The sequence below is a fragment of the Apodemus sylvaticus genome, chromosome 5 (genome assembly GCF_947179515.1).
Source record: "Apodemus sylvaticus chromosome 5, mApoSyl1.1, whole genome shotgun sequence".
Lineage (NCBI taxonomy): Eukaryota > Metazoa > Chordata > Mammalia > Rodentia > Muridae > Apodemus > Apodemus sylvaticus.
Window position 1 is genome coordinate 4,837,945 of NC_067476.1, and position 16,030 is coordinate 4,853,974.

Sequence of the window (16,030 nt, forward strand, 5' to 3'; positions counted from 1 at the left end):
AGAGAAACCCTAACTTGAAAAAAAACAAAAATCCAAAACACAAAAATGTATCGGGAATGAATTGCCTCTAAATACTAAAAATTAAAAACAAAGTCTTTTCAGATAAAAAAACACCAAGACTGATACTATTTTAAAAGAAATGCAGCCTCTTTCCTTCCTGCTGCCACACCATCCAGACTGAGGAAGGCCTGGAAACTCGGGGCCACAGGAGCCATGGCCACGGCCGCATCGGTAAACACCACAAGCACCAAATAGGCCTAGGGATCAACTTTGACAAATGTCACCCAGGTTACTTTGGGAAAGTTGCTGTGAGGCACTACTGCTTAAAGAGGAACCAGAGCTTCTGTCAACCTGGATAAACTGTGGACACTGGACAGCGGGCAGACTCTGGTCAATGCCGCACCAAACAAGCCCAGAGCTGCTCCCGTTGTCGTCGTCGATGTTGTTAGATCTACTGCAGAGTTCTGGGCAAGGCCGAGCTCCCCAAGCAGCCTGTCTGCAGAGCTGAAGAGAAGATTCAGGTAACCTGTATCCTGGTGGCTTAAAGGTTAACTAAATGCTAACATTTTCCATGTGGTCTGAGTAGGTTCTTTGCTTCCTTCCTTGTCTGCATGTTGGGAATCTGCATAACAGTCTAGGAAGATGTGAGGTGTGGGTCCTTGGTAGAGTCACTCAGTCTGTGGTAATAAATGTAGCCCAACTTCGCACAGTTGTAAATTCTACATCCCTGTGTGTGCTCTGTGTATGGGCCTTGATGTTCAAAGAACTGATGAATGCCATTACTTTCAGCCCAAAGTGAAGAAACCTGGTCTCAAAAACTCCTGAGGACCAGAAGTGAGATGGGTTTTCCTGATAATCTAAAGTTCTGAGAAAAACCTTGCCATCCAGATTGCTAACAGTTGCCTGGCTTTGTAAGCTTACTATAATGGACAGGTAGCTCAGGCCTGGGCTACTTAGTACTGGACACACAGAGTAGCATGGAGAACTTAGAGGGAGGAGATAGCAGGCTCCACCCAGCTTCACCTTCCTGAGGGCATCCAGGTGCTGTTCCTAGGGAGCATGCGTACCTGCAACAGGACATCAGCACGGCACACTGACTGGCAATACTTTAAGAGCCAGAGCTGTAGCCTCTGAACTGTTGGAAACTTTGAACTATTGAAACTTTATGTAAAGAGTACCTTGGAGTAAATAAAACAAAGAACATCTATTTATAGATGTAATTGTCTACATCTGTAAATTTGGAACATTAAAGAAAGAAAAGAAAAGAAGAGAAGAGAAGAGAAGAGAAGAGAAGAGAAGAGAAGAGAAGAGAAGAGAAGAGAAAAGAAAAGAAAAGAAAAGAAACACTGCATACTCGAATACACGAGACAGAGCAAAGCTCTGCTCAGAGGGAGAGCACCACCTCGTACCTCATACACAAGCAAAGCAAGCTTGAATAAACTAGCTCTCTACCTTAACGACGACAACAAGTGACCGAGAGTGTGTGATGCCTCCAGTAGCTGGAACACTTTATTTTGCTTGTTTTTAGTTTAGTGCTGAGAACAGAACTAGACAAGCATCTCTGTCACTATGCTATTGCCCAGCTCCTAGAAACAAGGTCTGTCTGCTCTCACCACAGAGAGAATGAACACTTGAGATGCTGGATACGCTAACTGGCTCTGACAATTACATGACGCTGGAAAACCACACCACACTGTACAATTACGCTTAGTTGCTATGTGCCAATAACATATAAGAAATAAACACTGAAGCTAAGACAGGAAAGATGCTGGGAACTCAAGGCCAGCTTGGTTTAAACAGTTAGAACCTGTCTACAGCCAGTCAGCCAGTCACACAGACACGCAGGCAGACTGATTAAAGATGAAATGAAAACAAAAAGAGAATATAATAGTAAAAAATAATAAAGGCAAAAGGAAAAAATAAACATTAAACAGCACAGACACACTATGTTCTGAAGATAACATTGGTAAACTAGAAAAAAAAAAAAAGAAGAAAGCCATGATCAGTATCAAGAAACAAAGACAGGGTCTCTAGAGACTGCAGATACATTTACCAGAAGGATAAACATCAGTAAGCTTTATGCTAATAACAACTTAAAATGAACTCTATAAAAGCCACAAATTATCAAAACTGACACAAAATAAAAAAATCTAAATAACTTAATGTATCGAAGTTTTCACAACTATGTATCTATACATCATACATATACACACACAATCTTCAAGCCCAGATAGCTTCACCAGCCAGCCCAAAGGTTTCAGAATGAAATAAAACCAGTCATATTCAAATTACTGCTCAGAACAGATAAAGAAAAACAACCCATATCTCTTGAGTGAGCACGTCCCAATATCAAAAAAAAAAAAAGAAAGAAAGAAAGAAAGAAAGAAAGAAAGAAAGAAAGAAAGAAAGAAAGAAAGAAAGAAAGAAAGAAAGAAATGCATGAGAAGAAAAAGATTGCAGACAGTCCTGTGGGTCCTGAGGGTCAGGGACAAACAAATACTTTCTTCTACTCCATAGTCCATAAGAGAAGGGAAATGTACTTTTTAATTTACCTGTATTTCTATTGATTAGCAACAAGCAACTGGAAATGAAACTAAGAAACACTATTTAAAGCACAACTCAAAACAGTGAAATTAAATTTCCCTGGGGATAATTAATGAACAAAAGTGTGGCAGTGAACTGAATTCCTCACAGGGTAACAAAATAGCCACAGCCCCACTGATCTAGATCTCTACAAGTGCTTTTTGTAGAAACCAACAAGTTGATTCTAAAATTCTGGAGAACATGCAGACAACCTACTAGAGTTAAAATAACTCTTTAATTAAAAAAAAAAATCCAGTTCAAAGACAATGTATTGTCTAAATTCAAGTCATTATTACAGAGTACTGTTTGTATAAGGTTACAGTCACCTCAAGTTACCATGGAACTAGTCACACAGGTGATGAAGGTGAGTCTAGACACACACTCACTCACATGTGCAGCTCATTTGGGTCCCAATAGAGTCACTGCCACAGTAACGTGCAGAGAGAAACTCTCTGCTCTGGGGAGTCTCTAACTGCTCTCTGTAAGAAAGCAGGGAACTTCCTAGCCTCCCTGCTTCATACACAGTCTATAAATTCCAGGTGCATCAGAAAGCTCAGGTGAGAGCCAAGACCACCAAACCACTAGAAGGAAGAAAGGGAGAAATCTCTTAGAAAAAAAAATGTAAACTAGGCTTCAAAATCCCAGAATCCTTTGCTTTGGGGCAGCAATTACTAAGAAATGGTAAAAAGTCAAAACTGAGAGAAGTCCAGACATAAATTCTTAACAAGGTACATATTCTTGAAACTATATTAAGACAAAGAACACAATTTAAAACTGGTTTAAACCAAGAATGATATTACTCACTTGTAATCACAACATTTAAGAGACTGTTTAAAGAAGAAAGACCAAAAGTTTAAGGCCAGCCTAGGCTTCACAGAGCCCCAAGCCAGCTTCAGCTACAAAGGAAGACTCTAGCTCAAACACACTGAACAAATAAACAAATAAATAAACAAATAAATGTTGTGTAAAAGATTCAAACAAGGACTTGCAAAAAGACAACATCAGGGGAACATGAGAATCTACTACACAAATGGCCCCAAATCAAAGACCTGATCAAGTACTATTAACAGTTAGAACCAAAAGATTCCTATTCTGTCCCTGAATTTTAAAAAGTGTCCCCTTAGAAAATATTCTGGCATTTTCTTTTCTAGAAACCTAAGGAAATGCTGGATGTGGAACAAGAGTTTAGTCCCAGCAGTTGGTATCGGAGGCAGTTGGTGAGTTCAAGGACAGCCTCCCACAGACCACTGCTGGTCTGTAGAGTGAGACCCTGTCAAAAGAAGAAGAAGAAAAAAGTCTTAAGTATGTTAGAATATACTCATCTGACACAGCAGTTCTGCCAAGTACTCACTTAAAGAAAGAACAGCAGCATCTAGACACACCCAAATACCCCAGCAGCTTTATTCAAATAAACAAAAGCTAGAAAACACCTAGGTGTCAATCAACAGGTTAATGACAGACAAATCATGACACAACCATATAAAGAAATTTGGTTCAGCAAAAGAAACCGAGTACAGAAACATTTTAAGCAAAACCTGGATAAAGCAAAACTAATCCCATTAAGAAAGCAGGTGACTATGAGCCTGGGCCTGGGGGAGGTGCTGACGTAAAAGGGCCCAAGGCAGCACCGAGTGTGAGAAAAGCTGCCCTGATTGTAGTGGCTGGTAAGAGGGAATCATCGCTGGTTAAAGTGCAAGGACTTGTCACACGTGGAGGCCAAGTTATGTTTCAGTAGAGTGAAGATTTTTTTGTTCTTTGTTTTGTTTGTTTTTGTCGAGACAGAGTTTCCCTGTGTAGCCCTGGCTGTCCTGGACCTTCCTCTGTAGACCAGGCTGGCCTCACACTCAAGAGGTACCTGCCTCTGCCTCCTGAGTGCTAGGAGATGTATGTCACCATCGCCTGGCTCAGTAGAGAGAGTTTTAAACCACAAGTTATCAGTAAAATTTTGAAGATGACTCAGTAGAGGAAGTACTTGCTGTGTAAGCATGAAGACCTGAGTTCAGATCCTCAGCACCCACAACACAACAAAACAACTCTGAGTACTTGAGATGGACACAAGGTGTCCTGGGACTTGCTGGCCAGGCGTTCTAGTTAACTAGGGAGCTCTATGTTCACTGTGAACCCCTAGTTAAGAAAAACTTGGGTAGTAAGAGATTTACCACTTCTGACCTCTTTTATACAGACATATATGCACACAAACACACTCACTAAAAAAGTTAAAAGAGCCCCAGAAAAACGGGCCATGGTACAATTCAGAACCCAGGAGATAAGGAAGACCAAGGTACCCATCAAAGACAATCCATGTCGGCCCCGCGTGGACAGCCAGGATGACACTACCTGCTCAGCTGTAGTTCATCCGATGCCAGACTGACTTTCCACCCAGGATGCTCAGTCATGGCAGGGCGGTGCTCTGCAGAAAGGCTTTATCGACTACACCTCAAGTCAGGAGGAGAAAAGGAGTCCAGGGTGACAGAAAAGGCTTCCACTATCTAAGCAAGAGAAGAGGGCTGCCACAGGAAACTCAGTACGCTGCACGGACTTTATGCAGAGGGCCTCTGAGAACATGTGTAATCTAGTAAAGGCTGCAAAACAGCTCCATCTTGCTGGAAGCTGGCAATCCACCCTTGACGCAGAGCAAGGGTAACAGCCAGAAGCACTGCATCTGATGACCCCGACAGGGAAAAGCTTACAATCTAGCAACCACCAGAGAAGCCACACCAGGAAAAACAAGTAAAAAGAGGACTGTAAGTTACTGTGGAAATGCTAAGGAAATAACAAACCATGATCTACAAACATTAGGTAAGAAAAAAAGAAAGATTTGTGAAAACTGAAACAAGAAGAACAAAGTATGGTCCTAGAATGGAAATATGGCTGTATAAGCAGACACCAAGGCACAGTAAATTACAGTCTAACATGTCTGTGACCCAAAACCATGGGACAGGGACGAAGGCCATGTGAGCAGTGCACATCATTTCTCACAATCCCAAATCTACACACACTGTCTAAGAGTGACAAGCCAGAAAACAAAAAAACAGTGTATTTCCATGAACTACTACACGGCTGTAACCTGACATGATGGTGTATGTCTATATGTCTGCCCGAGGACTTAGGAGGCAGAAGAATCAAGAACTCAGGTCATCTTCAACTACATAGTAAGTTCAAGGCCAACCTTTCTCCAAAAAAAGGAGGAGGAGAGGAATCTCAGTGGGTAGGTGAAGTAGTTGCTAAGCAAGTATGAGGAACCAAAGTGTAAAACCATGTGTTCTGGTTATAATTTCTGCTGTGATAAAAATCATGAGCAAAAGCAACTTGGGGAGGAAGGATTTATTTCATCTTATACTTTCTTATACATCACTGAAGAACTTCCGAGCAGGAACTCCAGTAGGGAAAGAACCTGGATGCAAGAACTAAAACAGAGGCCATGGAGGAATGCTAACCACTGGCTAGCTCTGCCTGCTTTCTTATAACACTAAGACTACCAGCCCAGGGTGGTACCACCCACAATGAGATGGGTTCTCTCTGAACAGTCAGTGATCAGTAGAAAAAATGCACTAGACGCTTGTCAATCAGCCAATCTAGTGAGGATTTTTTTTTCAAGTGAGATTCCCTCTTACAAAATGACTCTAGCTTATGCCAAGATGCCCTAAAATTAGCAAAATTGGAGGTGGACCTTCTCTTAAAAAAGGTAGAAGACAAGGGCCCAACACCTGAGATTTTCTTCCACAGGTTTGCCACAGTATGTGCATATCTGTACTCTCACATGTGTACACACAGGTACACACTAATAAATAGACACAGGAATACACAAGAAACTTCATTCCTCTCCAATAACTATCAGCAAAAAAATCATGAACAAGCACTATATAAGTGCATGCTTGATAAAACGGAGCCCCTTAGCTGTAACCACACATGCACATGATAAAATGGAGCCCCTCAGCTGTAACCACACACACATATTCTCACACACAAACCCATCTTGCCGAGCTCGCAGTGCTCAGGAGTAAGGACTGGTGTAGAGACCCTGATTGAGGCGCCATGCCACCTGGCAGGAACTTGACATCGACCAACGTGAAGGTCCTCATCTAGCCTTTGAGTGAGAACTCCTGTGTCAGCCATAATCCCCTCCACCTAGGGCGGAGTGCTCAGACCAAGGTGAAGCCTATTATTCTTCAAGGATCTGCAGTTTCCTGAGAAACAGTAGCCACCTGCGGAGCAACTGAACCAGTTCTGCTGAGAAGCTTCCAGCCTTTCCCCCTGTCTATATATTTGGAGTTGTTCATTAAGCTTTGAGACCTTGAACAGAATGTTGTCTTGGTCTTCGTCTCTTTTTGCCACCTTCCCATACATCCCCAGCTTCCCTTCCAGGTAACCCGTTCAATGTAACTTCGGGCAGTTACAGACTGGCTATTAATCTATTGGACACCTAGCTGGATAAAGTATCATGCAGTCCCAGACTCTACTGGCAAATCCCAATACGGGGAACAAGAAGCAGGCAGCTCTCAATTAGGCAGAGAGCTAAACAGGCACTCACCTTATTGATCCAGAATACCATGGCATCCTCGAGGTCATAAGGAAGTTCTTTTGAGGCGCTGAATGTAGAAAAGCGCTTGACACTGGCCACCACCTTCTCAATGCTGATCATCTCCACAGTATAGGCCATCATCAGGGCATCCACCATCGCCATGTGGCCACTCTGGGGACAGAAAGAAGCAGCAATCAGCATCTTAAACATCTTGCAGGTCCCAATGCAAGAAAACTTTCTGCCTTGCCTTCCCCGCCAAGGACAGCACTGGCTGGGGCCTGCCCACCCCTGGCACTATTCCAGCAGGTAATGGCGGCCCTACTGAAGGTCCTCATCTCAGCTAGCAGACTGTAAGTCTCCTCTGTAGCCCTGGAAAAAAAGCTGTAGGAAGAGGCTGCCTGCCTCCTCTGCCTCCAAAGGCTCTGGGATGGCACTAGAGCTCTCCTTGTATCACACACGCTCTACCTTCTGTCTCTTCAGAGCTTTCTCTTCACCCACACATCGCCCCTAAACTGAGTGAAAACAGCCACGGCAATGCTAGGTGCTGGGCTAATGTGCAGGCACAGCCTCTGAGGACAGAGCAGCAGATTCTGGCTGAGTGCAGATATCCCACGTGAAGGCTCTGCAGTGCTGTGCCTTGCCACACTTACATCTTCACAGTGAGAAGGAAACCCAAAAGCAAGCTGCTCTTTCCAGAATGACATTCTTTAAAATGCAGGCCTGTCATTAAGGTCCACCAACACACATGGGCAAACCTTACCATCTGTCACCTAACAGCAAGGCACTGAGTCTTGCCTGCTCAGCCAAGGGAACAGAAGGAATGCCTGTCAGACACTCACCATCTTAATAGGTGCCTGGCTGAGGTCAGCATCTGTCACAGGGGTATCATCACTCTCCATCACATAGATGCCCTTCCGGGACAGGGCCTGGATGACAGACTGGTGTCCTTGCAAAGTAGCCACCTGGTCCCCTTTTAGGATGAGGCTGCAGACTCGGCAATACAGCTCACTGGACAGGAGAAGCTTAATAACGGGCGGCTTAATGTGCTCCTGCTCATACTGGTCGATGTAAAACGGGTCTCGGAGATCCTCGGGGATGTTGTCTGTGGCAGGAGAGAACACTGGGTGAGTGGACAGTCCAGTCTCAAGCATCATCACACACAAAAACACCTTCAGCAAAATTCCAGCCAAGGAACAGCCCACAATCAACACACAAAGATCCAGGGCCAACTAACAGCCTCATTAGCATGACAAAGGCAATAGGAGGCATTTTTGCAAATGCCACTGTCCTCGGAACCTCTTCACAAATTTCCTGGGATGCTAGAGGGCTCAAAGGAAGCCAAGATGCCATAGGATTAGGAAGATGCAGTATCTGCTGACCCCAAAGAAGGGGCTATGCACAATGACAGAGCTCTGCTTGTCTTGTTTCCAACCAAAGTCAAGGTTAGGTAATAAGCAGAGACCCAACAGCTTTTGTTTAAGAAGTACGCCAAATCTGCTGCCGCTATAGCCAGAAGAGAACATGGCAACCAGCTTTCCGTTTCTTTGGTTCAGGCAGCATACTATTTAATCACAATTCTAGCCAGTCAGAAGTAATGACTAATGTGCCCATATTACAGACAAGAAAGTTGAAGCACAGAAAATGGATGTCCAACGTCACAGAAGACAGGACCTGACTACAATCTGGTCTTTCATATAGTCACTGCCTACAGCAGATACATCACCAGAGAGCCAAATGTGCTAGCACTGATTCTGTGCCCTCTTGGCACTGCACTCTGACTTATCAACAGCTATCCCTCATGGAAAGCCCAAAATCCTGAAGAAGAATCTCATTCCTTTATCCAGGGCCCCTTTGGCATCTCTGTATCCCCAACTACAGAGAATGGAGAGTTCAGTATTCTCAAACATGCTCAGTTCCAGAAGAGTTAAGAGAGCTGGCATTACCAAGAAGGGCTGCTAAAGAAAACCCACTAATACCCAGCATTCAAATAAACAGGTAGAAACATATTAGATGATGCTACCCACCCCATAATCAGTGGACATTCATGCTGGCTAGTTTTATGTCAACTTAACACAAGCTAAAGTCATCTGAGAGGAGGGAACCTCAACTAAGAAAATGCCTCCATTAGATCAGGCTGCAGAAAAGCCTCTAGGGCATTTTCTTCCCCCATCCCCCATCCCTCCCCGCACCAGACAGGTCTGTAGCTCTGGCTGTCATGGAACTCATTACTGTCATGGAACTCACTACATAGACCAGCTGACTCATTATGTAGACTGTGCTCCTGCCTCCTGAATGCTAGGATTAAGGATATGTACCCGTATGTATGGCCCATTTTCTTAGTAACTGATTTAACCCATTGTGATTGGTGCCACCTAAGCAGGTAGGCCTGGGTTCTGTAAGAAGCAGGCTGAGCAAGCCAGTAAGCAGCACCCCTCCATAGCCTCTCTGCATCAGTTCCTGACTCCAGGTTCCTGCCCTGTTTTGAGTTTCTATTCTGACGTCCTTCAATAATGAACAGTGATATGAAAGTGTAAGCCAGGTAAACCCTTTTCTTCCTCCCCACTTTGCTCTTGGTCGTGGTGCTTCATCAGAACAATAGTAACCCTAACTAGGACACCATCCACACTCCTCTAGCCTGTGCCAGGTAGAGAACCACACTGAGAAAAGGTCAGCTTTTCTGGGGCTGCTTCCTCCTGCCCCAGCATCCTCTCTTGCTCCCTGTTTGTTTCTGAGCTATAATAATATGTGAGTAAGAAAAAAAGAGGGGAGGAGACACACCACACTTAAGAGTAAGAAGTCCCATGGATCAGAGCTGAGAGACACAGAACACACCAGCAGAAACTGTAGGATATGGTTCTGAACTGGTAAAATCAAGCACGGGTCTGAGCTAGGGAGGCCAAGTTTCAAATTTGTTTTGCTGCCAGGAAAAGGAAGCAGGAGTCATCTTAGTCACTTTCCTGAAGTGTCCAGCAGAGCCACCCTCTACCTAACGTCCAGCCCCTAACTTCTTCCATGTTTAAAATTCCAAGAACACATCTCACTTCACTCCTAGGAGACTTTAGCCACCTGGAGACTTGAAAGAACATGGATATGTGCCTATCCCAATATGTGTACTAGCCCCAGCCACTTCCTCTGAACCAACTCTATGACAGTTCCATGGAATGCCTGGAATACCTCATGCCATACTGGCTGTCCGAGCCACTCTCCCACCTCACCTGGATACCAGTAAGGTTCCTCTCTAAGACCAGAAGAGCACAGCTCAGGAGGGAGCCCAGAGTCTCACTCTGTTCCAGGGAAGGAGATGGTGGTACTCCACAGAGGCACAGCCTAGAGCTAGTTTGACAGATAGAGGGGAGCCAGGGAGGATGCAGGAACTCACAGACATACTATAAAGACATAAGCAGCCTGAATGTGGAAGCTAGCAAGACAAGAAAAAGCAGCCAGGCCAAACATCCAAGAGGAAATGTTTCCCTGGGCTACTTGCAAACAATCAACCTAAAATGGTTCATGTTATTGGCACACTGGATTAGAGCCTGTACAAATAATCATTCTGGATCACTTCAGATTCATGACAGAAAACCAGAACTATTATGCAGATAGACAACAAGCCTAGATGCAACAGAGTTACCACACCTGTGCGCCCCCCCCCCCCCAGTCAGTCTTAGGGTACTGCAGCCTACTCAGCCACAGAACCTCTTCTTGTGGCCCTTCAGGGGAGAAATTGTCCTCAGCTCAGTAAGGGAGCACCACTCCTCACAGAGGACCTCAGACCCCATGTCAGGCAGCTTATAACTACTTGCCTGTAAAGTTCCAACACCCTTTCTGGGCATATACTTATATTCCATGGGCAATATACTTATATGCACAACCCCTTGCTCCTGCAATACACACACATACATAAATAATTTAAAAATAATGATGATGATGATAAAATATTACAAAACAATACAAAGGTATTGTAAATGCATTCTGAATCTGTTTCAGGTGACATATTTCTCTAAAAAAGACAAAGACAGTAGTTTACCAATCACTAATTCAACAATTAATGAGTACCTGCACGAACCAGGAAATGTATGAATATGCTAGGCCACCGAAAGGAGACGAAAGGCCATCACCTTCAGCAAAGGCGCTGAGACTCTGAAGAGGACACAAAAACGGTAGGCAACTTCTATGACAAGGAGCATCACACTGGAGTGTGCACAGAGCCCAGCTTAGGCAAACAAGAGAAAAACCTGACAATGACTTTCATCAGACAATTTAAACAAGTTCAGAACAGCATAGTACAAACAAATCTGATGCTTCACTAATTGAGTCAACAGGTCCCTAACTGAGCATGTGCTACATGTTCTGTGCCTTTGGGGGGACTGCCAGTAAGCTTATATACTCTGAAAGCACAACAAAGGATAAATTAGAACAGGCTGAGTTAGGAGATAATGAAAAGAAGACAGGGAACTAATGTCTGCTGCTGCTTCCTGCACAGAGACGCCTGGACACCAGCCAGTCACAGCACCTGTTACTAAATTAGGAGCTGTGGCCCAGAAGACGACCATGGTATTAGGAGGAGCTCCATTATGGACATATGACTAAAAGGAGGCATCTTAAGAGGCTGGCATGTGGGGACCGGAAGGGTACAGTGAGAATGGAAGCTAAGCAGGACAGACTGGTGGTCACCAATGCTAGGCATGCAAGGAAGATAATACCAAAGGAGCTGCGTGGTGGCCAGAAGAAATTCTGTAAGGCCATCCTACTCCACTCAAACACCAGGGAAAGCCACCATACCAACACACATCAGATCAGGGACAAGCACACCATAGCATCTGTACAGTGTAGCCTTAGGTGTGCATGCTGAGGTCAGGAGGGTGTCCTCAGAGAGTGGGGAGGGATTCCAATACAGAAGGGAAGGTATGTCAGGTATGTGTACAATGTCCTGGCCACCTCAAGAGACCCATTTGCTAAAACTCACTGCAACCAGAATTGCAACAACTGTGAAAGTTTCAACACAGCAGCATGTTGTGGCATCAGCCACTGGCCACATCAGATATATGGCATGTGCTTATAATATACATTAGAGGCTGCGACAGGAGAATCCTGGTGAGTTCAAGGCCAGCTCAGGAAGCCTGGCAAACTCAAAGAAAGCCAGGCTCATGGACCCTGACCTGAGGCACAGCAGGTGATAAGCCAAGTTGACAGCCAAGGCAGAAAAGTAAAAGTACTTTTAATAAAGAAAAAGTGATAGACTGGAAAAGAACAAAATAGAAATTCTATAACAGTAACAACAAATACATAGTATATACTTAAAATACACAAATACAATAACAACCTGAGTCATAAATGGAACTGTTAAGAGCAGATTAAGATAGCTGACAGGCACTTTAGCCCTGGAACACAGCTTTAGCCCCAGCACTCAGGAGGCAGAGGCGGATGAATCCCTGAATTCAAAGCCAGCTTGGTCTATAGGCTGTTTCCAAGTCCACACAGAGAAACCCTGTCCAGAAATAGAAGGAAGGAAAAAAAAAACCCCGAATACTTGAGAGATGAAGATGAGGGGAAAATAAGTATCCACCACCAACAGTGAGGCAATGTGGCAAAAGCTGTCAGACCACAGAAAGGAACTGCAGGCCCAGAAGGAACACGGTAGGAGGAGGCAGACACTGCAGAGATTTTTCCAATACTTATAAAATTTATGAAACCTCTAAAAATGCAAGACTTAAAAAGAAAAAAAGAAAATCCACATCCAAAAAACACTAATGACACCAACAGGATCCAAAGGCAAACCACTTTCTAATATGCCAGAGGTCGCTGCTGGTCAAGTCAAGGCAGCAGACCTCCCTGCTTGCCTTTTTATGCAGAAGGCAGCTACAACCCTGAAGCACCAAGCACGGGCACCTACAAAGTGAAAAGGATGGATGCTGATGCTGGCGTGGACCTCGCATGCAGGGTGACAGCAGAGAGTCGTCCCCACCTAGGGCACGAAATCCCTGCACAACTGGTGAGGCGAGGCAAGGCAGCTGCTTTCTGGATCAACAGGAGACCCCACCAACAATAAAGCAGCAGGGGATGTGGAAATACTGTGGGGCAAAGGCTATCCTTCCTTTCCTGGCCTAAGATACTTTAAAGCCACAGCCACCATGGACCAGGGATCACTGCAAATAAGTCTCACCAAGAGCACCCAGCAGAGAAGATACTCTCCCTCCCCGATGGTTATGAAACTCTCTTCCTACACAGATGAAGATTCTAGTAAAGGGAGTAATATTGCTACCAGAGCTTTGTGGGTATAATGCTAAGTCCTGGCATCCCCAGCAAGTTAGGTCTGGCTGCCTTCCTCAATACATCAAGTAATAAGACAAGTGACACTGAGAATCAGAAAAAAGCAATTTATTCATGTGATCACCTTGGGAAGAAAAATAAATGGATCTAGTAACCCTAAGTCCATCTTCAAGGTGCTGACATGAGGTTTAGGCTTAAAGAAAGGGCATGCATGATTAATTAAGAAGTCCTGGTCAAGGAGTGGCCCTGCCCACCACTGCCCAATCACAGCTTGGTCTGCCTCCCTGTGTAATCTCTTCCTGGGAGGCAGCGATAGCCAACCACCATAACCAGCATCTTACAGGAAGAATCCCACCTACCCAGAATGGAAAGTTCCTCTTGCCCTTAAGCAACAGCAGCAGGGACCACCACCCCAAAGTAGACTGACCCAGATGTTCAAGGCTGGGCACAGGGCCTGCTAGAACCACTGCTAACACTGAAGCTCAAGTCTTCGCAAACCCAACAGGATACTTACTAGCTGCTAAATTAAGTGTGCAAGAGCCCTGCCTCCTAGGAATCTCCTAAATCACCACTCAAGTATGATGACTGACACACACCAAGATGCATTAAGTGTTGAAACATCTCTGACATTTGAAAATATCCAGCACTTTAAAATAACTGCAAGTCAGAAACTTTGAAGCAAACCAGAAAAGTTTAGCAAAGAAAGTTTTTTAAAGCACTAAATATAGAAATAAAAAGTAGAGCAACAGATATTTAGAAACTCACTGAGCAGGCTGAGCAGCAGGGTGACAATGACAGGGTCAGAATGGAATCAGTGACTTTAAAGTGAAATCAACACATCCATCTAATCTGAACCACAGGCAGAAGCTGGAGGATCAGAGACAGGGAGCTGTGGAAGAGGGGCTGTGCACCAGAGTCCCAGGGAAGGACTGAGCAAAATAATGGCTAAAACCTTATAAAATACAGTCAAAGGCATCAGCCTACTACTTTAAGACACCAAGAAAACTATAAAACAGAAAAACCCCAAAGAATCTGAGACAAGACATATACTCAAACTTCTAAAGATAAAAACAAAAATTCTGAAGCAGAGGAAAGGCACACTTACTGGAGGGAATTCCCAGTCCAATGATGGTGGGACTCTCACCTGAAGCTGTGGTGTCAATATGTAAAGGTGTCCAGCCTGATGACACCTAAGCTCCACCCCCCAAACCCACATAATAAAAGAGAACTGACTCCTATAAGTTGTCCTCTGACCTCCACATATGTACAGTGGCAAACACACAAACACCAAACACACATACACATATACACATACACACACCTCACATCTCTCACATACACAAACAAATAAAAAATGTAATTAAAACAAAACTACTGGCTGGAGAGATAGCTCAGCAGTTAAGAACACTGGAAACTCTTGCAGGGTACCTGAGTCCCAGCAGCCACTTGATGGCACACAGCTGTCTCTAACTCCAGTTCCAAGGGCTCTGACACCTTCTTCTGACCTCCCTGTACAGAGAGCAGGGTCTGGTGCACAGACATACACGCAAGCAGGAACACCCATATGTATAAATAATAAAATAAAATTTAAAGATAAGTTAAATACGAAATAACTATGAGAATAGCTAAATACATTCTCAAAGAGAAAGAAAATAGTAGAAAAAATAAAGCATCAAGAAAAAGCAGTAGGAAGAAATGAGTCATGTGATAAATATAGCAAACTGTCCTTTGGAGTTTTCAGCTAATACATGGTACAAACAAAACTACCACACCAGAACCAGGCCTGGTAGTGCATACCTTGAATCCCAGCACTCAGGAAAAAGAAGCAGGTGGATCTCTGTGAGTTTGAGGCCATCCTGCTCTACAGTGCTGGGGGACGGGGGGAAGAAGAGGAGGAGGAGGAGGAGGAAGAGGAAGAAGAGGAAGAGGAGGAGGAGGAAGGGAAGGAGGGAGGGAGACCCTGACCAAGAATACAGATCAAAAAAGGCAGGTAAAGCAAGAAAAACAAAAAGAACAAACAATATAATATGCAGACAGTATTCAGTAAAAAGTAAAGATGATGTTACCAGAATCTGAGTCCACTGCTGGCTTCTCCACCAAAAGACTGAGAGAGTTTTAAGCCAAACTGAGGAAAGAAAAATGTTTTTCTCACCCTTCCCTATAGCCACATTACAGTTTACAGAGAAGAGGAAGGAAATGCCCGGAGCTGGAGCTGGGCACTTCAAGATTAGCTACTGGGTAATTTATCAGAGCTTTGAGATCAACCCTGGCCAGAACACCTTTCTCTAGCAGGTCCTTCCCTGGCATGGGATTTCCTGGAAAACTCTCAGTTCTGTTAGTGGCAGTTACATGATCAGAAAGGACTGCACCCACCCTTAATCCCAGGACTCAGAGGCAGAGGCAAGCAGATAGCCTGATCTACTGAGTGTTCCAGAATAGCCAAAGCTACACATAGAAACCCTGTTAGAAAACAAAAAACCACCACCAAACCTTTGAGAATGCAGTAGAGCATGATAGCACACCCACACAGTGAAAATACAGCTAAGTGGAGCCCACAGCACACTGTGGTGGCTGTAAAGCAGGGTGGAAAGGACTAAGGACAGAGTGAGAGTCTCGGGGTTAGCAGCACCTGACTCAGACTGCATGAACCGTCTGGCA

General features: G+C 44.4%; 1 protein-coding gene across 4 annotated transcripts in view; it reads right to left on the minus strand.

Annotated features, from left to right (window-relative positions):
- Window positions 1-16,030, minus strand: part of Camsap1 (calmodulin regulated spectrin associated protein 1) — a 59,950-nt gene that overhangs the window by 33,594 nt on the left and 10,326 nt on the right. For 3 of the 4 annotated variants that reach the window (XR_007977786.1, XM_052181861.1, XM_052181860.1), the window contains exons 2-3: window positions 7,945-8,207; window positions 7,115-7,276 (exon numbers count right to left, since the gene is read on the minus strand). Coding sequence is in view for 2 of the 4 variants with exons in the window: in XM_052181861.1 (XP_052037821.1) it covers window positions 7,115-7,276; window positions 7,945-8,207 (425 nt within the window). In the remaining 2 variants the exon portion in view is untranslated. Of the gene's footprint in view, window positions 1-7,114; window positions 7,277-7,944; window positions 8,208-16,030 lie in introns of those variants that run through there. The other variant, XM_052181863.1, reaches the window with a different exon arrangement.